The sequence below is a fragment of the Rhinoraja longicauda genome, chromosome 29 (genome assembly GCF_053455715.1).
Source record: "Rhinoraja longicauda isolate Sanriku21f chromosome 29, sRhiLon1.1, whole genome shotgun sequence".
NCBI lineage: Eukaryota > Metazoa > Chordata > Chondrichthyes > Rajiformes > Arhynchobatidae > Rhinoraja > Rhinoraja longicauda.
In genome coordinates this window covers 17,575,422-17,602,257 of record NC_135981.1, presented here as the reverse complement: position 1 = coordinate 17,602,257, position 26,836 = coordinate 17,575,422, and the positions used below count along the sequence as shown (strand labels likewise).

Here is a 26,836-nt window from a genome sequence, read left to right as displayed (position 1 = left end):
GTTACAACCCGTTTTAAGATTTTACACATTCTATAAAAAACGTATGCACTCTCCAAAACCCATGGCAAACAGTGTTTCAGGCCTTGATTCCCTTTGGAGGGCAACACAGTGGCACAGGTGGCAGTGCTGCTGCTTCACGGTGCCAGAGACCCAGGTTCGATCCTGAGCTCGGGTGCTGTCTCCGAGACGTTTCCCGTTCTCCGTGTGACCCCGTGAGTTTCCTCCAGGAGTCATAGAGGCATCCAGCACAGAAACAGGCCCTTCTGCCCAACTTTCCCATGCCAACCAAGATGCCCATCTACACTAGTCCCACATGTATGCGTTTGGCCCAAAGCACTCTAAACCTCTCCTATCTGTGCACTTGTCCAAATGTTGTTCCAATGTTGTTATAGTACCTGCCTCAACTACCTCCTTTGGCAGCTCATTCCATACACACACCACTCTCTGTGTGAAAAGGTTGCCTCTCAGGTTCCTGTTAAATTTTCCCCATCTCACCTTAAACCTATGTCCTCTGGTTCTCGAATCCCCTTGGTGAAGAGCTGGAGGTATGAAAGGACCAGGACCAATCTGGGTCGCCCACAAATGGCCTCAGGCAGGGGTTTGCTTGGTAGGCCCATTGTTGGCGAGGGAAAGTGTAATCTCAAGAGGGAAACAATATGGAGAACTGGTTAAACAACCAGGCTGGTTGAAGGGAGGAGTGAAGGTAGAAGTTACTTTAAATTAAAGAATTCAATGCTCATACTGCTTGGGTGTAAGCTGCTCAAGTGAAATATGAGGTGCTGTTCCTCCAAATTGCCAGTGACCTCACTCTGGCCACGGAGGAGGCCCAGGACAGAAAGGTCAGTATGGGAATGGGAAGGAGAGTTGAAATGGTTGGCATCCGGGAGATGCCATAGACCTCGGCAGACCTAGAGAAAGTGTTCAGCGAAATGATCACCGAGTCTCCGATTGGTATACGAGTTGGCCTCTTGAAAGTGCACCTATAGCGGGGTGAATAGATGAGAAAGTGGGATAACATAGAAGTGGTGTGTACGGGTGGCCGATGGGCAGTGTGGTGCCTGTGGGCAGAAGGGTCTGTTTCCATGCTGTGTCTCTCTAAATTCCAAACTGCAATCCATCCACTTACAGTATCTCATATTTCGCCTGGGCGGTTTGCAGCCCAGTGGTATGAACATCGACTTCTCCAACTTTAGATAGTTCCTTTGTCCCTCCCTTTCCCTCCTCCTTCCCAGATCTCCCTCTATCTTCCTGTCTCCACCTATATCCTTCCTTTGTCCCACCCCCCTGACATCAGTCTGAAGAAGGGTCTCGACCCGAAACGTCACCCATTCCTTCTCTCCCGAGATGCTGCCTGACCTGCTGAGTTACTCCAGCATTTTGTGAATAAATCGATTTGTACCAGCATCTGCAGTTATTTTCTTATACACTTACAGTATCTCGATGCATTCCCTTGCAGGTCAGGATGTCTTTTCCAACGGGATAGCAGGAGCTATGCATGGAGGTCTTCTCTGTGCCTCTGCCATTCTCGGGCGAATTGTGTATGTGGATCTTATTTTTCTTAAATGGAGACTTAAGAAGAAACAACTTAAAAAAGTTGTGTGAACCTCTGACAGCAGGTTTAATCAGCGCTTCACTCCCACATATTTTCATGGCACTGTGAATAAAGGATGCTTGTTTCAATGCCGCATGATTCCCAATTGATGTTTTGTTAGAATCTCTTCATTCTCAATTCTTTTGCTGCTGCTTTCTCACTTTGGTGATGATTTTTGTTGTTGTTGCTCGTAGAACACACAGAAAACCAATGTCAAAACAGGACCGTAGGATTTTGTTTTCGAAATAAACTCACTTTCCGATAACGTTGGGAAAGGATGACATTTGCTGCCCATCACTCATTGCCCCACGGAAGGTGACAATAAGTGATCAGGTGTGCAACTTGGAGGACACTTTAATAGTCAGTAGAATCTGGAGGATCAATAAAACCCAGCTCAGTTAAAGAGGACAAGTTTTCTGCGCTGAAGAACAGTCATGACCCAGATAGAAACATAGAAAATAGGTGCAGGAGTAGGCCATTCGGCCCTTCGAGCCTGCACCGCCATTCAATATGATCATGGCTGATCATTCAGCTCAGTAGCCTGTACCTGCCTTCTCTCCATACCCCCTGATCCCTTTAGCAAAAAGGGCCACATCTAACTCCCTCTTAAATATAGCCAATGAACTGGCCTCAACTACCTTCTGTGTGAAGAAATGTTTTCTCATCTCGGTCCTAAAAGACTTCCCCCTTATCCTTAAGCTGTGACCCCTGGTTCTGGACTCCCCCAACATCGGGAACAATCTTCCCGCATCTAGCCTCTCCAACCCCTTAAGAATTTTATATGTTTCTATAAGATCCCCCCTCAGTCTTCTAAATTGCAGCGAGTACAAGCCCAGTCTATCTAGTCTTTCCTCATATGTAAGTCCCGCCATCCCACGGATCAATCTAGTGAACCTTCTCTGTACTCCCTCTAAGGCAAGAACGTCTTTCCTCAGGTTAGGAGACCAAAACTGCACACAATACTCCAGGTGCGGTCTCACCAAGGCCCTGTACAACTGCAGCAGAACCTCCCTGCTCCTAAACTCAAATCCTCTTGCTATGAATGCCAACATACCATTCGCTTTCTTCACTGCCTGCTGCACCTGCATGCTTGCTTTCAATGACTGGTGCACCATGACACCCAGGTCACGTTGCATCTCCCCTTCTCCCAATCGGTCACCATTAAGGTAATACTCTGCTTTCCTGTTCTTGCCGCCAAAGTGGATAACCTCACATTTATCCACATTATATTGCATCTGCCATGCATTTGCCCACTCACCTAATCTATCCAAGTCACTCTGCAGCCTCCTAGCATCCTCCTCGCAGCTAACACTGCCACCCAGCTTCGTGTCATCCGCAAACTTAGAGATGTTGCATTCAATTCCCTCGTCCAAATCATTAATATACACTGTAAATAACTGGGGTCCCAGCACTGAGCCTTGCGGTACCCCACTAGTCACTGCCTGCCATTCCGAAAAGGACCCGTTTATTCCTACTCTTTGCTTCCTGTCCGCCAACCAATTTTCTATCCACCTCAACACTGAACCCTCAATACCGTGTGCTTTAAGTTTGTACACCAATCTCCTATGTGGGACCTTGTCGAAGGCCTTCTGAAAGTCCAGATATAACACATCGACTGGTTCTCCCTTATCCACTCTACTAGTTACATCCTCGAAAAATTATATAAGATTCGTCAGACATGATTTGCCTTTGGTAAATCCATGCTGACTTTGTCCGATGATTTCACCACTTTCCAAATGTGATGCTATCACATCTTTAATAACTGACTCTAGCATTTTCCCCACTACCAATGTTAGGCTAACTGGTCTATAATTCTCTCTCCCTCCCTTTTTAAAAAGTGGGATTACATTAGCTACCCTCCAGTCCTCAGGAACTACTCCAGAATCTAAAGAGTTTTGAAAAATTATCACTAATGCATCCACTATTTCTGAGGCTACTTCCTTAAGCACTCTGGGATGCAGCCTATCTGGCCCTGGGGATTTATCTGCCTTTAATCCATTTAATTTACCTAACACCACTTCCCGACTAACCTGGATTTCCCTCAGTTCCTCCATCTCTTTAGACCCCCGGTCTCCCGCTATTTCCGGCAGACGGTTTATGTCTTCCTTAGTGAAGACAGAACCAAAGTATTTGTTCAATTGGTCAATGGGGATTATACTGGGATCTCACATTTTTTGAAGATAGACACAAAAAGCTGGAGTAACTCAGTGGGTCAGGTAGCATCTCTGAAGAGAAGGAATAGGCGATGTTTCAGGTCAAAGGTTTCAAAAGTCTTTTATTGTCACGTGTACCAATTAAGGTACAGTGATATGCAAATTACCATACAGCCATATGAGACCCTTCTTCAGACTGAGAGTCAGGGGAAAGGGAAATGAGAGATATAGATGGTGATATAGAGAGATATAGAACAAACTAGACCAAGTGGACCCATTGGGCCCAAACCTCCTGCATTGGTGAAGCACCTTCTACTCCCCCTCCCCCCTCCCTCTCCCCTCCCCCTCCCTTCTCCCCCACCCTCCCCCATCCCCCTCCATCTCCCCTCCTTCCCCTCCCCCCACTTCATCCCCCTCAACCCCCCATATCCTCCCGCTCCCTCCACCCCGTCCCTCCCTCCCCCTCCCTAGGAGATAGATTTAAACTTTAAAATGTAAATAACTTTTAAAATATAACACCAATTTCAATGAAACTTCTTCCATTAGCACCAAAGGGACGACGGTGAGTAAGGTGGGCCTAAAGTTGCCGCGCTATCGTGTATCGTTTTGGCTGTGGTTCAGGGACATACAAACAAACAAACGAGAGTTTTAGTATATAGATGAATGAAAGATAAGCAAAAAAGTTTAAAAAGTAATGATGATCAAGGGCCAACAATGGACCATTGTGAGCTCTACTGTTCCTTGATCGTTACTTTTTTTTTTAAACCTTTTTGCATTTCTTTCATCTATGGAAACATGCAAGTTCCCCACTGAACCATGGCAATCCCTGGCACATGACCAAGGAACATCTGAAGCACTGAGAGAATGGAGTCCATGCATTGGCAGCATGCAGAGACAGTATCAGCATTGGCAGGCGAACACTCGCTTTCATGCCATCCGCCCGTACAATCAAACACCTACTGCCCCATCCGTGGACATGTCTACCCATGACAGATTGGCAGTAATGGCCACTTCAGACCCACAGAACCAGACTGCAGAGAAGTCATCCTCAGTCCCACATCATTCCTAAAGGAGAAGGAAAAGATATTTATGGGCTGCTGTCTGGGGCAAAATGTGACCTCAGTGCTGGAATGCACAGGTGACATGGGATCATGATTTCAAATACAATAGTTTAACAGCGTTGTATAACTAATTATCCCCAGAAAACTCATGTTCATCTACTTTATGTTTAATCAATGGATTAACATTCATTTTTCATAATGCAGTTTTAATTTATATTTTAATATTCAAATGATCTTTTGCACTCTCTCTGAGAATTTTGTAAATAGCACGATTAAGTGACTCTCCAGAAAGGTTAATCAATGACTGTGCAGCATGTCAGGACCTTGCTTCAAACTGAGTCTTAAGCATGTCTGAGGCTTCAGCTCAGAACATCATTGTCTCGCCATGGGTCTTGGTGTTGAGTTCAGCAGTGGAACCAGGAGATCAGGTGAACCAACATCTGATCTCGACTTTGTGTCTACGTTTCAACATGCAGGTACAAGAGTCATAAATGTGCAGAAGACCAAGCAGGAGTCTTAGTTTAGTTTAATTTAGAGATACAGCGCGGAAACAGCGCTGCCGTACAGACAAGCACCCCATTGCCAGCCCTCTACGTTGCGGCTCTTTGTCTGCCTATGTATGCAAAACTAAGCATCTCACTGTGACTTGTTACATGTAACAATAAAAGTATCCCAATCTCAATCTCTGTCACTGTTCCCCTCTGTGGATCTTCGACCCACCAGCTCCGCACCGACCAGCGATCCCCACACATTAACACTATTCTATACACACTAGGGACAATTTTACATTTACACCAAGCCAATTAACCTATAAACCTGTATGTCTTTGGAGTGTGGGAAGAAACCGAAGATCTCGGAGAAAACTCACGCAGGTCATGGGGAGAACGTACAAACTCCGTACGGACAGCACCCATAGCCAGGATCGAACCCGGGTTTCTCGCGCTGTAAGGCAGCAACTCTACTGCTATGCTGCCAGTGCCAGAAGTTCTCCACCAAGCTGTTGCCCACACACAAGTATGATCTGGCCCAGTGTCGATTACATTCCTGGGAATGACCCTGCTCTATTAGATACAAGTAATTGTCACTATTGGTGGATATAACAGCAACTCTTCTAAAAATAAGTGCCAGACAAATTCATAACATCATTTGCAGGATTGAAGGAAAGCTGTTTTTTGACAGGTGTGTTGTGCAATTTGAAGGCAAACATTGCAAACTATATTCGCAGAATCACATAAAATGTATTTCAATTTCTATAAGAATCATGATCTTTGATACCATTAAAATGTTACAATTATATCCATTAGCTCAACAAAAGGGAAAATCTTAGAATCTGTTCTTGAAATCTGTCCCTTTAACGGATACAGGGATCCCCACCGATATTGAACTTTAGAAGTGTCATGTTAATCCACACATGTCTGTATACACGGGCAGGTTTTCACAGTTACTGGATGGTGCTCGGTCCTGCTCCGACCCAGTCATGATTCTATGTAACTGGAGCATGGATAGAGCTGCATTATACAAAGAAAGCCCAGGAATCATAGAGTGATACAGTGTGGAAACAGGCCCTTCGGCCCAACATGCCCACACCGGCCAACATGTCCCAGCTACACTGGTCCCATCTGCCCGCGTTTGGTACATAACCAATCCATGTACCGGTTGGACCTATCCATGCACCAGAAGGTGTTCTTTCAGCCCATTACGTGCATGGAGTTAACTAGTTTTACTTCACGTCTCTCGTTTCATTACCCTGTTGGTTGTGGTGTCAAGTGTTCCTCTTGATACTTTATGAATAAGGAGAGGATGTCTGCCTCAAATATCCTCCCAGCCGTGACTTCCACGCTCACACAACTTGTCAATAAAATATCTTGTTTTCGTAACTGCCCCACTAAACCTTCTACCTCTTGAGTTAAAGCTCTGGTTGGTGCCCTCTCCACTCAGGCAGTTCGGTCCCCTATCAGTCCATTCATTTATTTATACACCTCCATTAAATCTTCCCACAATTTCATTTGTCACAATTATTTTTCAAGAAGACCGTGAAGTAACAAATAGCTCATCCATCTCATCGTATTTTTAGAAAAATAGCATTTTGGAAATGTTAAGTACATAATAGAAAAGTACAAAGTAATTTTTCAGTGTGTTAACCAAATGTACAAAATATAATAATTGTTTTACTATACAAATCAAACTTTATAATTGTCAGTTATCAGTTAGCAAATATTTGACATGATCAAAAGATATTCATTTATCTGTTAATTTGGCCAACAAAGATTAGGCATTAAGTTAAAATAGTGAATTTGCTTCAGCAGTGTTCAGTATTCATTCACAGTAAGAGTTCCAACATTAACTTTTAGCCTTAAATCTTCTTAGTTCCACATTTAAAAAAAACTAAATTCTGTTCACATCTTTCGCCAAGTTTACAGTGGGGTAAAAAACAGCACGTCTGTAAATCTTGGGAGGAACATGAAAAGAAAAATGATCCACATTTTAATTTGCCTTTCACCTGCAGTCTTTGGTTAGACCACATTTAGAGTATTGCGTGCAGTTCTGGTAGCACCATTACAGGAAGGATGTGGAGGCTTTAGAGTGGGCAGCACAGTGATGCAGCGTTAGAGTTGCTGCCTAACAGCTCCAGAGACCCAGGTTCAATCCTGACTCAGGGTGCTGTCTATAGAATTTATACGGTCTCCTTGTGACCGTGTGGGCTTTCTCCGGGTGCTCCGGTTTCCACCCACACTCCAAAGATGTACAGGTTTGTAGGTTAATTGGCTTCGTAAAAAATTGTAAATTGTTCCTAGTGTGCAGGATAATGCTAGTGTACAGGATGATCACTGGTCAGTGCAGACTCGGTGGGCCGAAGGGCCTGTTTCCGTGTTGTATCTCTAAAGTCTAAAGTCTAAAAGAAGTTCGCTAGAATGATGCCTGGATCAGAGGGTATTAGCTATAAAGAAAGAGGTTCGGCAAACTAAGATTGATTTCTCTGGAGAGTCGGAGATTGAGAGGAGACCTGATCGAAATAAATAAAATTATGAGCGGCATAGATAGGATAGTCAGTCAGAACCTTTTCCCCAGGATGGAAATGTTAAAGATAAGAGGGGATAGATTTATGCTGAGAGGAGCAAAGTTTAAAGGTGATGTGTCATGCGAGGTTTATAGAGATACAATAGTGGCATTTAAGAATCTCTTGGGCGGATGCATGGATATGCAGGGAAAAGAGGAATATGGGTCACATGCTGGCAGCAAGATTAGTTTAACTTATCATTATGATCGGCATGGACATTGTGGACTGAAGGATTGGTTCCTATCCCGTACTGTTCTATGTTCCATGTTCTAATAGAACTAGAAAAGTGTCTATTGACTTGTGGTGCTCCCAGACAGGCATTAGGAACCAAGTAAACAGAAGCCTTGGGAGAGCAATGCCAAAAGGGTGCAGTGAAACGTCATTTAACCGTGGGCCAATGGCTCCTCTGTCGGGCAGTGGCCTAGGCAATCAGCTAATTGGAGAATTGGTGGACTGGGAGGTGTTTCAGGGCTTTGGGCCATTCAAGAGGTCATGGAGGTAAGTTGGCAGGCCAAAAAGTGGGATCAGACCCTGACACCCCAAAGTCATAGAGTCATACAGTGTGGAAACAGGCCCTTCGGCTCAACTTGCCCACACTGACCAACAGGTCCCATTTACACTAGTCCCACATGCCTGCATTTGGCGCATATATCCCTCTCAACCTACCCTATTCATGTACGTGTCTAAACGTTTCTTAAACGTTGTGATAGTACTTGCCTCAGCCACCTACTCCGACAGCTTGTTCCAATCACCCACCACATTTTGTGTAAAAAAGTTACCCCTTAGGTTCCTGTTTAATCTCCCCCCCCCCCCCCCCCCCCCCCCCCCCCTCACATTAAACCTATGCCCTCTGGTTCTCAATTCCCCTACTCTGGGCAAGAGACTCTGTGCATTTACCCAATCTATTCCTCTCATGATTTTGTGCACCTCTATAAGATCACCCCTCATCCTCCTGCTCTCCAAACAATAACGTCCTAGTCTGCTCAACCTGTCCCTTTAGCTCAGGCTCTTGAGTCCTGGCAATGTCCTTGTAAATCGTCTCTACAACATCATTCCTATAAAATGGTGCCAAAAACTGAACACAGTACTCTAAATGTGGCCTCACCAACGTCTTATATAACTACAACATGACCTTCCAACTTCTATACCCAGTCTACAATCTTTAGTAAAACAGACCAGACTATAACAGGATGTCTGTAAAGTTAAATAGAACTCATGCCTGATTTTTTTTCTTCATAAAACCAAACCACTCATTTACAGTAAAACACAAAGTGCTGGAGTAACTCAGTGGGTCAGGCGGCATCTCAGGAGGACATGGATGGGTGCCAATTTGGGTCAGACTAATTGTAGTAGGGGAAGGAGAGAGCTGAAAAAGGGAGGTAGGTAGGACAATGCCTGGCAAATGATAGGTGGATACAGGTGAGGGGGGGTTGGATTGGCAGATGAGTGGAGTAAGTGGCAACATCTAGAGGTGAAAAGGAGACACAAAGAGCTGTCAGTTAAGGAGAGAAGAAGAAAGAAATGTAAAGCACTCAGGGACCGCTTCTTTCCTACGACCATCAGGCCACAACGTCCAAATTGGCTCCAAACTATATAAGAGATTTATAAGAGAAAGGATGGGTTCAGTGTCCTGGTTATTTTGAGGATGCTGCAGTCTTAAGGTTTACAATCTCTCTGCATCATTCGAAGGTTATGTTATGCTTAGTAAATCTGAAAACTGGCCCAGCAGATAAAGAGGTTTCCATGGACTAAGTGACGTCAGTCAACTGCAATATTTAAGAGGCATCACCTTCACCCACCGAATAAAAAGACTTATGCTCCTTCTAAGGAAGTTTGCAAGGAAAAAGTGAATGTTTGGAACTTTTACATGATGATATACATTGCTGGTGAATCCCAAAGGTGACCCCCCCCATTGCACTAATCGATCGGCCGTACATAGTTTTCAGGAAAGTAGCCGGTGGTTCCATTGATGACGCCTTCATACCATCCATTCTCATTCTTCTTGATGACATAGATCATTTCTCCTTCTTTGAAAGCCAAGTCTCCTTCGCAGTTTTTGTTGTAGGCATAGAGTGCAACAACTGAGGCGTGGAGAGAGCGGTAGGGGTTGGGACGGGATTGGAGGGAGGGGGAGGAGAAGCACAAGTCATTTGAGTGTCGCATGATACAAAGTACTGATTCGGGAAACCGAGCCAGAGTAATTGAAGCAGAAATATCTTCGCAAAAACCACTAATGCAGCAAAGGACTTTGCTTTTCACATCGTTTTGCCCTGAACTAGTTGGCTTTTCTATTCCAACAGAGTGCTTGAAAGGAGAGAAAGTTAAGTTACCAGCATCAACTTAAATCAACTTAAACCAACTTTAAATGTATGAGGAAGATTCAGGCAAGGATAAGCACAAGTGTACCATTGCTAATGGGAGAACATAAACTGAAGTCAAAAACATTTGCTGGAAAGAAGATAAATTGATGTAAATTTCAATGACTGCCGGTGAGAAATAGAAATGCATAAGATTGAAGCGGCAGGAATGTGGAGAGGGGGCAGAGATGGAAGCACTGAAAATAAGGTATAGAACCGCAAATAATAGATAGCCCAGTGAAACCATTTAAGTCAATGCTTCACCCCTTTCATCCGTGAACCTTTATCTGAAGGTGACTTTCTCATCCTTAACATTTAAAGCATTTTCACCTCACCCTCATTAACACTTTCAACTCATATTAATGATGACCGACTTATAATAGTCTTTAGTTATGTTAATATTTATTGTTTCTGTTTACATTTATGCTAATGGTAATACAAATTAGGATAAGTATGAGACTGTACGGGGGTTTGAATGTAAGGGGAAAATATAAAATTAAAGGCAAGACCCTGAACAGCATTGATGTACAGAGGGATCTTGGGATGCAAGTCCATACCTAACTGTAGATAGCATGGTGAAGATGTAGAATATGCTTGCCCTCATTGATTGGGGCATTGTGTATATGTGTAAGGAATAAGGAAGTCATGTTGCAGCTTTATAGGATTTTGGTTAGGCTACATTTGGAGTATTGCAGGCAGTTCTGGTCACCTCATCGTGGAAGCTTTGGAAAGGGTGCAGAGGAGGTTTATCAGAATGTTGCTCGGATTAGAGGGTATTTGCTGTAAGGAAAGGTTGAACAGACTTGGGCTGTTTACTCTGGAATGTTGGGGGTTGAGGGAAAACCTGAGAGAAATATATAAACTTATGAGAGGCATGGGTAGGGTAGACAACCCTACAAAGGGTGGAACTATCAAATGATAAAGGGCAGGGGCAAATGATTAAGGTGAGAGGGGCAAAGTTTAAAGGAGATGTTCGGGGCAAGTTTTCTTTTACATGACCACTGGGTCCCTGGGTGCAGGTGGAAGCAGATATGATAGTGGTGTTTAAGGGGTGTTTGGATATGCACATAGATATGCACTGTCGCCTGTTTAACAATGGCTAAATCAATCTCAACATCATCCATTCAACACGAGTGAAATCCATCGGCTTTACAAATACAGGCAATCGTCATAGAGAATTATAGTTGCATTATTGATACATAAAGTAAACAAAAGCCTGGCAGTACCTTTCTCGATGTAGTTGGCTGGTGCCAAGTGAGGCTCTTCTAGGTAGTCTATGGGAGGCGGCGGGGGTGGACATTCATCAAAGTCATGCATGTAGTCAGGAGGAGGGGGTGGTGGTGGACATTCAGTGACTGGAAGCAGAATAACAAAAATCAGACCCAGTCATGTCTAATGGCAAGCTTAAACATTGCAGAAGGTGGTACTCACAGCAGTTACAGCGCGCCATAGAAAACAGAGTAGGAAACAGAATCATCTCTAATTCCTTAGGTCCTAGGTCTCTGGTATGTAATTGTACCCCTGCTGTTCACCCATGCTCACGTTGAATGCCGGTGAAGGTCTCAAAGTCCAGATGCCCAGCTCCTGCAGTTAGTTTCAATGATTTTGTGTAGTCCATGATTCTTTGAGACCTAGCAATGATGAAGGAAGTATAATAGATTCCTAAGTCAGCATGGTGAGTGACCCAGAGGGAAGTTGGACTTGGTTATTATCTTTTATGCTTGTGTCTTTATTATGTGATTGTTTATATGCAACTTTAGAGAAATCCACATTTGAAGAAATTTACATTGATAAAAAGAAAATGTGCTTCCAAAAGAGAGTCAAATTCAAAGGATCAAGTTTTTTACATTTGCTTTTAGAATAGGAGGAAACTCAATTATTGAGATCAATTCATTTGTGTAACTCTACTGTTCATTTCCATTGTGGAACACTACAGGACTTTATTTATTTTTGTGGCTTATTTTACAAGGGATCTTGGTAAATCACTTCTTCAGAACAGTATTGCTGATTCAATGTTTAGTTTAGTTTATTTTATGTTGGAGATACAGCAGGGAATCAGGCCCTTCGGCCCACCAAGACCGCATCGACCAGCGATCCTCGTACATTAGCACTGTCCTACACACTAGGGACAATTTGCAATCTTTACCGAAGCCAATTAACCTGCAAACCTGTACGTCTTTGGAGTGTGGAGGGAAACCAAAGCACCCAGGGACCCAGTGGCCATGGGGAGAATGTACAAACTCCATACAGACAGCACCTGTAGTCAGGATCAAAATCGGTCTCTGGCGCTGTAAGGCAGCAACTCTACCGCTGTACCACCATGCCGCCCAATGCAATGGCCCTGATTCACCAGCCATGTTACATCCATGGCCATCCTTACCTGGCTGAACTTAGAGGACCATGCTCACTGTCTCAATGTATCTCCAAAACCAGTGCCACAACTTGGTTGACAGCAAACAGGGCATCTACTGATGGACTGAGGATGCTTGGCACTTGAAAGGCCATTCAACAGCTTTGAAAGCCTACAAAGCCCCAGCTCCAGCTTTGATGACCATAAAATCCATCAGTGTTTTCTTTAGTAGTTTCTAAGTGTAACTGGGCTGAGTAAAAGCTATTAAAATTTTAGCAATCCGGAAACTAAAGTGTTCTTATAAAAACAACTAACAATGCTTGTAAATAATTAATAATAATGAATATTTGTAAAACTGTGGATATAAAGTGAAATAATGTCCAAATAGTTAACCTATCCTCTTCTCAACCATTGCCCAACAATCCCCATTGACATCATTGATCCTGTCCAGGACCTAAGAGGTGATTCTCCGGTGAAATGCTGGGAGATTGCAGCAAAATTGGGCTCCTCCGGATTGCATCCAGCAATGGATCGCACTGATCAATCCATCGGTAAGTCCAGGTACTGCAGAGAATACAGACCTGGAAGTCCAAGACCCGTGGCTGTTTAAATAAGACAAATGCGGGTAGATCCATTCAGAAAACCATTGGCATCGGCCACCAATCCAACAAAATATTTATCAAACTCCAGGTCACGTATCTTCTCAAGGACGAAATATCCTCCTCACATAAATGTGCAAAGTCATTTTCACTGAGGATCCCACATTACTTTTACAGAACTGCCTGAGAATTCAGATAATTAGGAGCTTGAGTCCTGTTCCTGTACCAGCTGAGATTTGGGTTGAATTGAATAGTCGTGATCCAGTAACTAATGCCCTGGGCATGATGACCTTGCAATATGTTTAGACATTCACAACCAAATCAAGGTATCACAACCATGAATACATTTATTCTTCTGACATCACTAATATTATAGTTTTATTCATTCATGGAATGTGGATGTCGCTGGAAAGCTGTAATGAAATATGATTGGGATCAATGATGGAGGAAGAACACTCAAACAATATAGAATTAAGAGGAAAAAAATAGCTAATTGAAACAACAATCAAAAGTACAGGTAAACAAGCAGCAAAGCGGCACATAACATTGACACTCCAATGTCCTTCAGCTGCAAAAGCTGGGGTGAACAATGCCGATTAGTTTTGTTTAAAGAGACAGCGTGGAAACAAACCCTTCAGCCTACCGAGTCTACGCCAACCCGCACATTAACACTAGGGACAATTTTTACACTTATACCAAGTATACAAACCAAAGCCAATTAACCTACAAACATGTATGCTTTGGAGTGTGGGAGGAAACTGAAGATCTCGGAGAAAATCCACGCAGGTCACAGGGGAGAACGCATCCCGAGATCGAACCCATGTCTCCGGCACCGCAAGCGTTGTAAGGCAGCAATTCTGCCTCCGCGCCCGTTATTGTTGATCTTAATTAGGCCCTGAACTTTATCTTGCACTGAACATTATTCACTTTATTCCCTTTATCATGTATCAGTATACTGTGGATGGCTTGATTGTAATCATGTATTGTATTTCCGCTGACTGGTTGGCACGAACAAAAGCTTTTCACTGTACTTTGGTACACGTGACAATAAACTGAACTCAAACTCAAACTAAATGACTTACTGTGTCATATAAGTGATATTTAAATGCTGCCAGTAGGCCACACAGGGGGAGATTGCAGTGCCCTTTACCATTACATTAGTGTACCAGATATGACAATCTGGTAGGTTTGATCGATCGAAAGGTACAGCATGGAAACAGGCCCTTCGGCCCACCGTCCACACCAACCTTCAATCACCCATTCACACTAGATCTATCTTATCCCGCTTTCTCGTCCACTCCCTACGCGTTAGGAGCAATTTGCAGAGGCCAATTAACCTGCAAACCTGCACGTCTTTGGGATATGGGAGGAAACTGAAGCACCCAGAAGAAATCCACGCAGTTACAGAGAGAACATGTAAACTCTACAGGGACAGCACCCGTGGACAGGATCGAACCTGGGTCTCTGGCACTGTGAGGCAGCTGCAGAAGGTACTGCTACTCATGGTTATCATTACCGATACTGTTATTTATTTACATTTATTTCCTTGTTGAGATTATATTGTCAAATAGCAATTGTCAAATAGAAACAATGAAGAGATGAGCAAGCAAGTAAAGTATTTATTCACAAAATGCTGGAGTAACTCAACAGGTCAGGCACCATCTCAGGAGAGAAGGAATGGGTGACGTTTCGGGTCGAGACCCTTCTTCAGACTGGGGAAGGAAGGATATAGGTGGAGACAGGAAGATAGAGGGAGAACTGGGAAGGGGGAGGGGAAGAGAGAGACAGAGGAACTATCTAAAGTTGGAACTATCTAAATATCTTCCTGTCTCCACCTATATCTTCCTTTGCCCCGCCCCCCTGACATCAGTCTGAAGAAGGGTCTCGACCCGAAACATCACCCATTCCTTCTCTCCTGAGATGCTGCCTGACCCGCTGAGTTACTCCAGCATTTTGTGAATAAATACCTTTGATTTGTACCAGCATCTGCAGTTATTTTCTTACAAGCAAGTAAAGTAGAAACTTACTATTCTCCTGAAAGCGTGCGACAAAGCCAGTCAGTGGGATCTGTGGAGCAGACGGCAATGCAGGGGAGGGGACGGGTTCTGGGGAACAGACTAAGGGAGCAGCAGAGAGAAATAAAAGCCTTTGTAAGACACTCGAGCAAATGTATCAGATTACATTGGCACAAAGTGGAATTCTAAAATTTGCGTAGCTGAAGAAATCTTACTTGAGAGCGGGGAGGAGAGAGGTGTGGCATTAGCAAATAGATGTCGGACAGGAGAGTTTACAGAGCGCCGGGACCTGAGGCTGGCAGAAGCTGCTGTACTGTGGCCTTGTCGAAGACCCTGCCACGTGAGGTGGTGCTGACAGCTTGAAGCAGAGTTAGCTGCATGGCAGAGATACAAGGACAGGCACCAAATCCATCAACATGTCCCATCCACAAAAAGGAACTACAATGTTTTCAGTTGGACTTATAGCAATCTAACACAGCATTATTAATAATGCAAGACACAAAGTGCTGGAGTAACTCAGCGGGTGGGGCAGCATCTGTGAAGGGCAAGATTAGACGGCTACCTTGTCGGGACCCTTCTGCAGATCCGACCCGAAGCATTGCCTATTCATGCCCTTCAGACATGCTGCCTGAACCACTCAGTTACTCCAGCACTTAATAAACTTTTTTTAATGAACCAGCATCTGCAAACCCTTTTGTCCACATTATTAATAAAAAGCAATTGCTTGTTCATTCGCCGTTTTTTGGACTCATTCATAACATTTGTGTTCTCAGTTCAGTTTTGTTCCGGGGGGGTGCAGATGCCTCAGAGTTGGCAGTGTATTCTCAGTACGCTTACTTGATGAGTTTCACTGTCATGTAGTTCGTGCGGTGTCTGGAGAGTTAACTGTCCGCATGTACATGACTGAGTGATTACTCCATCAATCATGCCTTCTGCAAAAGACTGAGATTGATCTGATATGAGCAGTGCAGAGAGGTCTAAGAGTATTAGTACATAATTCCCTGAAGGTGGCGCTGCAGGTAGATAGAGCAGTGATAAAGGCTTTTGAAACATCGGCCTTTATTAGTCATGAAATAAGTATAGAAGTTGGGACGTTATGTTACAGTTGTACAAGACAATGGCGAGACTGCACTTGGTGTATTGTGTTCAGTTATGGTCAGCCTGCTGTGGGAAGGATGTGATTAAGCTGGAAAGGCACAGATGAATTATGAGGATGTTGGCAGGACTTGAGGGTCTGAGCTACAGCATTAGGTTGATTAGGTTATGACTTTATTCCTCGGAGCACAGGAGGCTGAGGGGTAATCTTGTGGAGGTGTATAAATCATGAGAGGAGCAGATAGGGTGAGTGCACATGGTGTTTTTCCCAGGGTAGGAGAATCAAGAACTAGAGTGCATGGGTTTAAGATGGGAAGGGAAAGACTTAATAGGAACCTGAGGGGCATTCCTTTCACACAGAGGGAGTTGAGTGAATGGAACGAGCTGCTAGAGGAATTAGTTGAGACAGGTACAATAACAACATATTGTACAAAGACATTTGGACAGGTACATAGATTGGAAAGGTTGAGCTAAACACAGGTAAATGGGACTAGCTTAGATGGGGTATCTTGGATGGTATGGATGAATTGGACTGAAGGGCCTGTTCCTATGTTGTATGACCCTATGACTATAACTAACCTCCCTTGGTTTTATCTGGAGTTGCTTCTCTCATCTTGTCAGACTGATTACTCCACTTTCCAATAGACTGGATTAGCTGTAGAATAAATGGATTTCCATGGGTTCTAACCAATCACCGACTCAATGCGTGACATATACCTACCTCATCACTGGTCCTGCAACAGAGGTGCCAGGCTCTGACATCCCCTCACCCTAAAGACCATCATCAGACTCCATTCAGCCAATGGACAATGTGGCAACCTGCTCTACAAATGAAAAATGCTAGATGACCCAAAGTCTTATTGTGGCCTGGGTCCTAAACCATGGAATAATCACATTGGCTTGCCCAGCAAGATCTGCCTTATCACTCTACTCAACAGATCATTGAGTGGATTGGTAGTCTGAATAACCAAACAATCATATCATACAAAGGAGCTGGTGGAGTGTTGATGAGCACTTTGTGCTCAGTTGTGGGATACAGTAGATGGTGAAAGCATGATTCTCTACACAGATACACCATAGAAACATCCTGTCCTTTGCATCACGCCTGCTCCGCCCAAGACTGCAAGAAATTGCAGAGAGTCATGAACACAACACAGTTCATTGCACAATCCAACCTCTCACCTCCCCACCTTGTCTCCATCTTTACATCACGCTGCCTTGGGTAAGCAGCCAACATAATTAAGGAACATTCAATCACCAGTCACTTTCTTTTCTTCCCTCGTCCACCGGGCGGAAGATACAAAAGCTTGAAACTGTGTATCACTAATTTCAAGAAAGAGCTTCTTCCCCGCTGTTATCACTCTTGTACAGATCTATCATGTGCAAAGGATAATTGCCCGATTTAGTTTAGAGATACAGCGCGGAAACAGGCCCTTTCGGCCCACCAGGTCCGCGCCGACCAGCGATCCCCGCACATTAACACTATCCTACACCCACTAGGGACTATTTTTACATTTACCAAGCCAATTAACCTACAAACCAGTACGTCTTTGGAGTGTGGGAGGAAACCAAAGATCTCGGAGAAAATCCACGCAGGTCACGGGGAGAATGTACAATCTCTGTACAGACGGCGCCCGTAGTCGGGATCGAAACCCAGGTCTCCGGCGCTGCATTCGCTGTAAGACAGCAACTCTACCGCTGCGCCACCGTGCCACCCCGATCTCCCAATCTACCTTGCTCTTTTCCATCAGCTCTTTCTCTACAGCTCTCACACTATGCTCTACGCCCTGTACACATTCTCTTTTGTACTTATGTACTTATTTATGGTATGATTTACCTGGAGAACACGAAAAAACAAAGTTTTTCACTGTGTCTTGTTGCATATGACAATAATAAACCAAGTCAGGGAGATATAGAGGCAGAGAGAGAGAGAAACACAAAGAAAAGTCAAGATACTGTAGAACAAGGTTACTTGGTTAATCTACAGTCACCATTTAACTTGTCACATGATGTAGAAATGGCCCTGTGTAATGTAGAAATTGTTTGATTTCATGCGAAATCAAAGCAAGTAAACATGGGGTGGCTCAAATAAAGGGGTAACATATCAAACATCTATTTAACTTCTGGTTAGCTGAAAGTCTTGCCCTTTTTCCAAACACAGAGGAGCGTGTAGAATCCATAGCAGTTTTCAATAACATTCAATATCTTGACTGATGTTATAAAAATGTTACAAATAGAAATGTTACTTTAAATTACCTTTGTGGCAGTGAGGGGATAAAAAAAATAAGCTGGATAGTTGCTTACCTGATGAGGGAGCATCAGACATAAAGGGGGGAGGAGGGGGGAGGTAGACCTCACTGGTGACTTCTGGTGGAGGAGGAGGTGCAGGGGGCAGAGCCAATGAATTCACAGCCGAGGTGTCCGGGAAAACAATTCCATCTTTAAATCATAATAAATACAATTAATCTCGCTCTTTACCGCCTCGATCAATTTAATCTCTTGAGTCGTAGACTTATACACCATGTGATTAGGCCCGACAGTCAACTCATCCTTGCCAACTGAGCTAGTCCCATTTGCGCGTATCCATGTACGTATATTCTACCCACCTCTACCATTTGGTCTGGCAGCTCGTTCCATATACCCACCACCGTCCGTGTGAAAACGTTACTTCTCAGGTCTCCGTTAAGTTTTTCCCCTCTCAATCTCAACCTATACGCCCTAGTTTTAGTATCTGAAGGCACATACCACCAGATTTAGGAATCTCGGAGTTTAGGAACAGCTTTTTCCTCTCTGTTTAGTCTTAGAGGAATGGTCTTCCTTTATGTTAGGGTGTAGTCCAATCTTCAACCTACCTGTGAACCTTGGACTTTTCTCTCTGTACCTGTAACACTGTACCTCTAACACTGTACCTGTAACACTGTACCTGTAACAGTGTCCATGAGATGCTACAATGTGTAGCATATTATTTTGCACTCTGGTATTTCTCTGTTTGTACGACCTGTTGTGCTTGTTTATGGCTTGAGTGTACTTGTGTATAATATGATTTGATTACACCAGAATACAAACCAAAGCTTTTCACTGTAACTCAGTACAGGTGACAATACCAAGCCAATACCAATATGTGGGGAAAATGATTGTGGCAATCCGTCTTTTCTATGCCTCTCATGATTTAATAAATCCAGACATGGTCACACCTCAGCTTCTGCTGCCCCAGAAAAACAGCCACAGATTATCCAGCCTCTCCTTGTAACCCAAGCCCCCCAGTCCTGACAACTGCAGGAAAAACTTAAATAACTCCAGTAAAATTTAATAAATGCTTGATTACATTCAATGATGTCAAGATTCAGATCAACAAGCAAAGAAGAACCGTGACATCGTGGGATACCTATTCTAAAATCAAATATAGAATCTGGTGGTTTTAAGTCTTGCACTGCTATTTTGATGGCGAAATCCAAGGTTATTTCAACATTTGATATGAAACAGCAGCTATGACATCGTTTGCCAATTATATGCATCACCTGATTTTCTATCTATTGCAAATATTACATTAAAATTACTCCCACCATCTCTTTTATTTGAAACTGCTTCAACCTTAAGTTAGCAGAGCCATAAGTTTTAAATATGCGAATGAAACAATAGTTTCGGTGCAGAGTTGAAGGCTTCGCACAGAACAGTCCACACGGGGGCTCGTTCAATGGCACTTGCTTTTACAGTTCATGTTTCAAGAGCACTGGCCTGCTAAAATTAAAAATGGTAAAAGCTGTTCCAGAATGCAGGACTGGTTTTAATATCTCTTTCCAAATTAAGATGTCACTTTGATAAAATAGCGTTAAAGTCCAGACAATGGCTTACTCCACATTAAGTCCACTTAGAATTCAATGTAATAAAAAGTGTATTTTGACACACTTGTCCCTTTGTTTTATTAAAGTCCGCCTCATTACTTCTGTGTTACCTTCATAGCCTCCAATCATTCTTCTTTCTTAACAGAGACACCTCATTATCATTGGGATTTTTACGGAGGTTTTTCAATCACATCTCTTACTAGCATTCTCCTTTTATGCACAACTTCATTTCCTTGTTCTTCATTTTTAATCATGACCAATAGTTTTTGACCCCTTGCAAAGCCGACACATTTAAATTCTCATATTCCTCCCGAAACAGATAATGACTTGTGCAGTCAGAGTGCCACTATAGTGCTTTAAATTTCAGCTTTGTTGATGCACAGTAGGTATTCTTGAATTAAAGTCAAAGTTCAAAACGTAAATTTGAATGTTTCAGAACACCAAAAAAACAAGTTGTAATTTTAGTCATGGGGTCATAGAGCTAATCAGCATTGAAATAGCTCCTTTGGCCCACCATATCCACACTGACCAAGTTGGTACGTTGGGCTCGTGCAAATTGGCCTGCATTTGGCCCATAGCCTTCTCAACTCTTTCCTAGGTACATGGATAAGAATGATTTGGAGGGTAAAGTGGACTAACTAGGCAAGTCTGGCAGCACCTCCGGAGAACTGGGAGATCCAGAAGGCCTTGGCAATCCGAGCGCTATTGTTCAGCTGCTAACTGTTCAGAAGTCTCCCGGTTGAGACCCATTTTAACTCCTCACCCCATTACCATACTAACCTTTCTGTCCTGGGCCTCTTCCATTGCCAGAGTGAGGCCACACACAAACTGGAGGAACACTACCTCATATTCCGCTTGGATAACTTACAACTCAATAGTATGAACATTGAATTCCCCAATTTTAGGGAACTACAAACCCACCCAGCCTCTCCCTTTTGCCCCACCCCCCTCCCTACATCTCCCACCTGGACCCATACTCATTACTCACCTTCCCTTCCCTCTACCACCTACATTACTTCTTCTAGCTTCACAATTTGCACCTCTTCAATCCTCTTTTCTCACACCTTGTGTCTTTTCATCTCTGGCTTTGTCAACCATGAGCCTATCCAAGCCACCCACACCCTCCTTCACCTGTATCAATCTATTACTTGCCAGAATTTGTCTCGCCCCTCCTTTCTTCCAGCTTTCTTTCCTCTCCCAAACCCCCACCCCCCCCCCCCCCCCCGCCCATCCCACCCTCCCTACAATCAGTCTGAAAAATGGTCCTGACCGGAAACATCACCTCTCCAGAGATGTTGCCTGACCCACTGAATTATTCCAGCACTTTGTGTTCTTTGTTTGTAAACCAGTCTCTGTAGTTCCTTGTTTCCAGGTTTTAGAGGGATATGGGCCAGACACAGTCAAATGGGACCAGCGTAGATGGGGCATCTTGGTTGGCATGGTCAAGTTGAGTCGAAAGGCTGGTTTTTTAAGCTAAATTAAAAATTGCAGGTTATTTACATGAGGAAATGCAGATGCTCGAATCTGGAGCAAAAACAAAGATCTGGCAGAAGGGTCCCTGTCATCGTCTGTCTATTCATCGTCTAAAACGTCGTCTGTCTATTCCACAAACGCATCTGTCTACCCCCCTCCCTCTAGCACCTACATTCCTTCCTCTAGCTTCACAATTTAGATTGTGCCTGTTGTTGTCTGAACCACTGAGTTCCACCAGCAATTTCCTTCGCAGATTGGTAACTTATTGCAGCCCGCTGCATCCATTTCCATTGATGTAAGATTTGCACATGTGCCAACACTGACCTGGCTCGCAGGTTGCCGGGGTGGGCGGTGGTGGTGGTGGTGGTGGTGGTGGTGGAGGAGGAGGAGGCACCACCGTGTCACTGGCTCTGGAACTGCTCCTGTCTCTGCTGGGTTTACTGCTTCCAGAGAGCAGGAGAAATGAGAAAACATTAAGAAAAAAGATCATCATGAGAATTCATGATAACGCCGCAAATACTTTACTTTCTCTGGACACGCTTACCTGAGCACCCGAGGAGCATCTGCAGATGGGGAGCTGGGCAGGGGGCTGCTGAGTGCACTCGGGACCACCGGAGCCTGAACTGGTGCCGGCGCTGTACCCTGTCGTCTGAAAATGGCAGACGCAAGAAGATATAGAGATGCAGAACATATTAAATGGAGATCATTAAGAAAGATCTACTTCAGGGGAAAATGGAGGAGATTTGATACATTGATTTATACTCTACAGAATGTTTACAAGTGTATGATAGAGATCGTGCTGACTGGTTGCATGACAAAATGTCGTCTGAAAGAAGTGCAGATGCCGGTTTACACCGAAGATAGACACAAGATGCTGGAGCAACTCAGCGGGTCAGGCAGCGTACCTGGAGAAAAGGAATAGGTGACGTTTCAGGTCGAGGTACTTCAATATCGCACAAAGGGTCTCGACCAGAAATGTCACCCATTCCTTCTCTCCAGAGATGCGGCCTGTGCCGCCGTTACTCCAGCATTTTGTGCCTGCCTCTAGTTGCTTCACCTCGAACGCCCAACAACAAAGGAGGCTGCAGATAGCAGTAGAAATTGCACGACCCATCACGGGTATTGACCACCCTTACCATCGAAGGGAACTGAGGAACCACTGCCTCAAAATGATAGCCAACATCATCAAAGGCCCACATCCTGGCCTGCTCTCAATCTACAACCAGGAGGAAGGAACAGGAGCGTGCAAACCGTGAGCAGCTGGTTCAAGAATAGGTTCTTCCCAACAACCATCAGGGTCAAAAAGACTGCAACACCAACCTCAGCAACTATGACTGTCTATCGACTGTGCTTTTGGTTGCACGACGGACTTCGGTTGTGTTGTATTATGGTGACCCAGCTATTAATTTATTGATTGTCATTTCTTTTATCTTTCTGTTATCGTGCTAAAGGGTTCGTTAAGCTGCAGCAGGTAAGAATTTCATTGCCCTGTTGCCCGTACATGTGGCAATTAAACATTGATGATTTTTGACTCTTCAGATTAAGATTTCAACTGCAACTTAGACGGGGAATGATGACCATCTTTACCTTTATTGGTTGAATAGGCCCTCGTGATTTTGACGCCTTCAGATCAGTACCTTGTCGACATGTGCTCACAACATCAAAGTGGAGGTTTCATTCTGATAGCATTCAGAATGAGGTGGAAAGAAACTCAAGTGAATTTTTGAAGCATAGTAGAGAGAATTTTACTTTGTTTGAATATATAAACTTGGGAAGGGCCAGAGAAGTGAGGGCTCTCCGTTCTGTTTGAAATTGACTGATGTCCACTAATGATTGCTCGTGTTGGTGAGCAGGCAACAAAAAAGGTTAAAGTTGCAATAGATAGGGTAAATGCACAGAGTCTTTTACCTGTAGTAGGGGAATGAAGATCCAGAGGATGTAGGTTTAAGGTGAGGGGGGAAAGATTTAATGCGAGCCTGAGGGGCAATTTTTTTTACACAAAGGGTGGGAGGTGTATGGAACGAGCTGCTGGAGGAGATGGTTGAGGTAGGTAGTATCACAACATTTAAGAAACATGGATAGGATAGGATTAGAGGGATATGAGCCAAACGCAGGCAGGTGTAGATGGGGCATGTTGGTCAGTGTGGGCTAGTTGGGTTGAAGATAGACACAAGATGCTGGAGCAACTCAGCGGGTCAGGCAGCATTCCTGGAGTTTTCATGCTGTGTGACTCTATGGCTTCACGACTCCATGACTCAAAGAAAGAGACTTTCTCATCACTATTGGCATGGCCTCTTCTAGTCAAGAGTGTAGTCTGGTTTCTTCCAGTTCATAGAATAATTAAATCGTTGACTTCAGGCAAGAGTCCATCAAACCTACATTAAGTCTTTAAAAACTATCCAGAGAGTCAACACCTTTTTAAAAATAGCTCTCCATGTTTTTATTTTTGCATTTACAAACAATTATCTTTTGGAAGTTTCAATTGAATTTGTATCCATTCACTTTAGCAGTACACTCTAGATAACAATTTACTGCAGAAAAGAAAATTCTCCACATCACTTCACACATTCTTTTGCCGATTGCATTAATTGTGTGTCTTCTGTTTTATGACTCCCATGAGTTGAAACATTTTATCATATCATATCATATCATATATATACAGCCAGAAACAGGCCTTTTCGGCCCTCCAAGTCCATGCCGCCCAGTGATCCCCGTACATTTAACACTATCCTACACCCACTAGGGACAATTTTTACATTTACCCAGCCAATTAACCTACATACCTGTACGTCTTTGGAGTGTGGGAGGAAACCGAAGATCTCGGAGAAAACCCACGCAGGTCACAGGGAGAACGTACAAACTCCTTACAGTGCAGCACCCGTAGTCAGGATCGAACCTGAGTCTCCGGCGCTGCATTCGCTGTAAAGCAGCAACTCTACCGCTGAGCTACCGTGCCGCCCTCTAACCTTTATTCCACCCAAACCATCATAAATTTCCAGTGGCTCCCTCTAGTGATTCTACTGTACTGCTCTGAGGAAACCACTATAGCTTCCACTTTCCTGCATAAATCTCAAATACCTGCCTCTCAAGCCAGTGCCCAAAACCTGTCCTTCCACAATAGAGAGTTTAGACAGGTGCCCATTTGGTGCCCTGCTGTGTTTCAAATAAAGATTAAGATAGCACTAATGAAACCAACAATTGACTTCCTCCCTTTACCACTGCACAGCCATCAATCCTAGATGAAGTACAGGTGAGAGGTATACAGGTAGTCCTCGTGGTGGAAGAAGTTCCCTCTATCTTCTGCTCCCACTACATTCAACGCTGCAGTTAATTGTATCCATTGTGTGAGCTAATTGTCTCCAACTAATGAGGATTACTGAAATGAAGCAAATCATGTAAAAAATAGGTCTCTTCCTACCCACAGTTTAACGCTGCCAAATGCCAACAAGCATCCTGGTTTAAGACTCACACTTAGCGTCATAGTCGTTGAGATGTACAGCAACTGAAACAGGCCCTTCAGCCCAACTTATTTATGCTAACTAAGTTGAAAGACTGACTAGTCCCATCTGCCTGCATTTTGCCCTATAAACTCTTCCTATTCACAAGTCTGCTCAAATGTCTTTCGAAAGTTGCAATTGTATCTGCTTCTATATCTCTCTCTGGCAGCTCATTCCAGATATGGACTGAGTGAAAAGGTTGCCTCTTAAATCTCTCCCCTCTCACCATAAGCCTAAGCCCTCTAGTTTTAGAATGCTTTACCCTGGGAAAAAGACAGTGAGGGTTCACTTTATCAATGCCCCTCATGATCTTGTACACCTCAATGAGGTCACCCCTCAGCTTCCTACACTCCAAAGAAAAGAGTCCAAGCGTTTCCAGCCTCTGCCTATAACTCAACCCTGCAGGCCCAGGTAACATCCTGGTGAATCTCCTCTGCACTCATTCCAACTGCGAGCAGTTCTGGTCTCCCACCTATAGGAATGATAATGCACACAGTACTCCAAGTGTGGTCTCACCGTCAACTTACCCTATAGTTCCTTGGGAGGGTACAGTTGGACACATTGGTACACTTCCTTGTCTATTCCTCCTTGTTAGAGTTCCCAGTCTTGAATTGGTGCTGCTTTCCTAAATAGCCCAAATGAAAATAAAATATATTATCCAGGGGAAGGATTTGAAGCAAAGGAAGCCATCCATTCCCATTCTCCAGGGTCCCAACCCATTTTATGTGGGAAGGAACCGCTGATGCTGGTTTACACCAAAAAAAGCTGGAGTATCTCAGCAGGTCAGGCAGCATCTCCGGAGAAAAGAAATAAGTGACGTTTCAGGTCAAGACCCTTCTTCTGATAACCGTCTGAAGAAGGGTCTCGACCCAAAACGTTACCTACTTTTCTCCAGAGATGCTGCCTAACCTGCTGTTTCTCCAGCTTTTTGTGTCTTTCCCAAGCCACCTTTCCAGGAGAAGGAGCAATTCACTTACAAGACCTCAAATTTAGTATATTGAATGCTCAAGATGAGGTGAAAGCAGAAGCAAATTGGGAGATTACTATGGAAAGTAAATTGGGAGATTACTTTGCAGAAGACCTCCAGTCAGCAACAGGGTGACCGTAAATACACCCTCACTTTAATTCTCCCCGCCATTTCCACTCTCACCTCTCTTTCTTGATCCTCCTCAATTGCTCTAATGCTCTAATCATCAGTTCTTATAGTGAGTTTTACCTTGCAACTTTCCTCTGTACTCTACCTCCATATTTCTGCAACTTAAAACATAGTTGTCTTCTAACTTTTCAATTCTCAGAGTAATAGTTGTACAGCGTGGAAACAGTCCTTTCGGCCACAGTATCCATGCCAATCTTATTGCCCGTCTACATTAATCCCATTTGTTTGCATTAGGACTATACCTTTCTATGCATTGCTTATTCAAAGGCCTATCCAAATGCCTCATAAACAGTGATTGTATCTGCTGACATATCAATCACTGTCTTTGAAAAAATAATCCTTAAATCCCCTTTAAATCTCCTCCCTCGCCTTAAATTAATGCCCTTTTTGATACCTCTACCACAGGAAAAAGAATCCAGCCAAACATACTAGAGGAGCAAGATGAACCACTCCGTTGAAATCACCTATACTGAAGTGTAGTACGCAAAGGAGCGGAACGTCCGCCATTTTAGCAGGCAAAACCCGCCGTTCGCTATGCCTCTCGCAGTGTAATCAGTGTTTTGGGGCAACAATATGTGTGATGTTACCA

General features: G+C 43.8%; 2 protein-coding genes across 5 annotated transcripts in view; one reads left to right on the top strand and one right to left on the bottom strand.

Moving 5' to 3' along the window:
- The window catches only part of LOC144607565 (all-trans-retinol 13,14-reductase-like), a 61,755-nt gene extending 60,153 nt beyond the window's left edge, over positions 1 to 1,602 (top strand). Inside the window, exon 12 of the mRNA XM_078424461.1 lies at positions 1,457 to 1,602. Coding sequence (XP_078280587.1) covers positions 1,457 to 1,602 — 146 coding nt within the window. The remainder of the gene's footprint in view (positions 1 to 1,456) is intronic.
- Positions 1,603 to 8,713: 7,111 nt separating this feature from the next.
- LOC144607475 (abl interactor 1-like) overlaps positions 8,714 to 26,836 on the bottom strand; it is a 41,116-nt gene continuing 22,993 nt past the window's right edge. The window contains exons 4-11 of one of the 4 annotated variants that reach the window (XM_078424335.1): positions 25,619 to 25,716; positions 22,139 to 22,243; positions 21,919 to 22,037; positions 18,584 to 18,718; positions 15,400 to 15,558; positions 15,197 to 15,286; positions 11,447 to 11,575; positions 8,714 to 9,944 (exon numbers count right to left, since the gene is read on the bottom strand). In XM_078424335.1, the coding sequence (XP_078280461.1) occupies positions 9,781 to 9,944; positions 11,447 to 11,575; positions 15,197 to 15,286; positions 15,400 to 15,558; positions 18,584 to 18,718; positions 21,919 to 22,037; positions 22,139 to 22,243; positions 25,619 to 25,716 (999 nt within the window). In that variant the 3' untranslated portion in view covers positions 8,714 to 9,780. The remainder of the gene's footprint in view (positions 9,945 to 11,446; positions 11,576 to 15,196; positions 15,287 to 15,399; positions 15,559 to 18,583; positions 18,719 to 21,918; positions 22,038 to 22,138; positions 22,244 to 25,618; positions 25,717 to 26,836) is intronic. The other 3 variants (XM_078424336.1, XM_078424337.1, XM_078424339.1) reach the window with 3 other exon arrangements.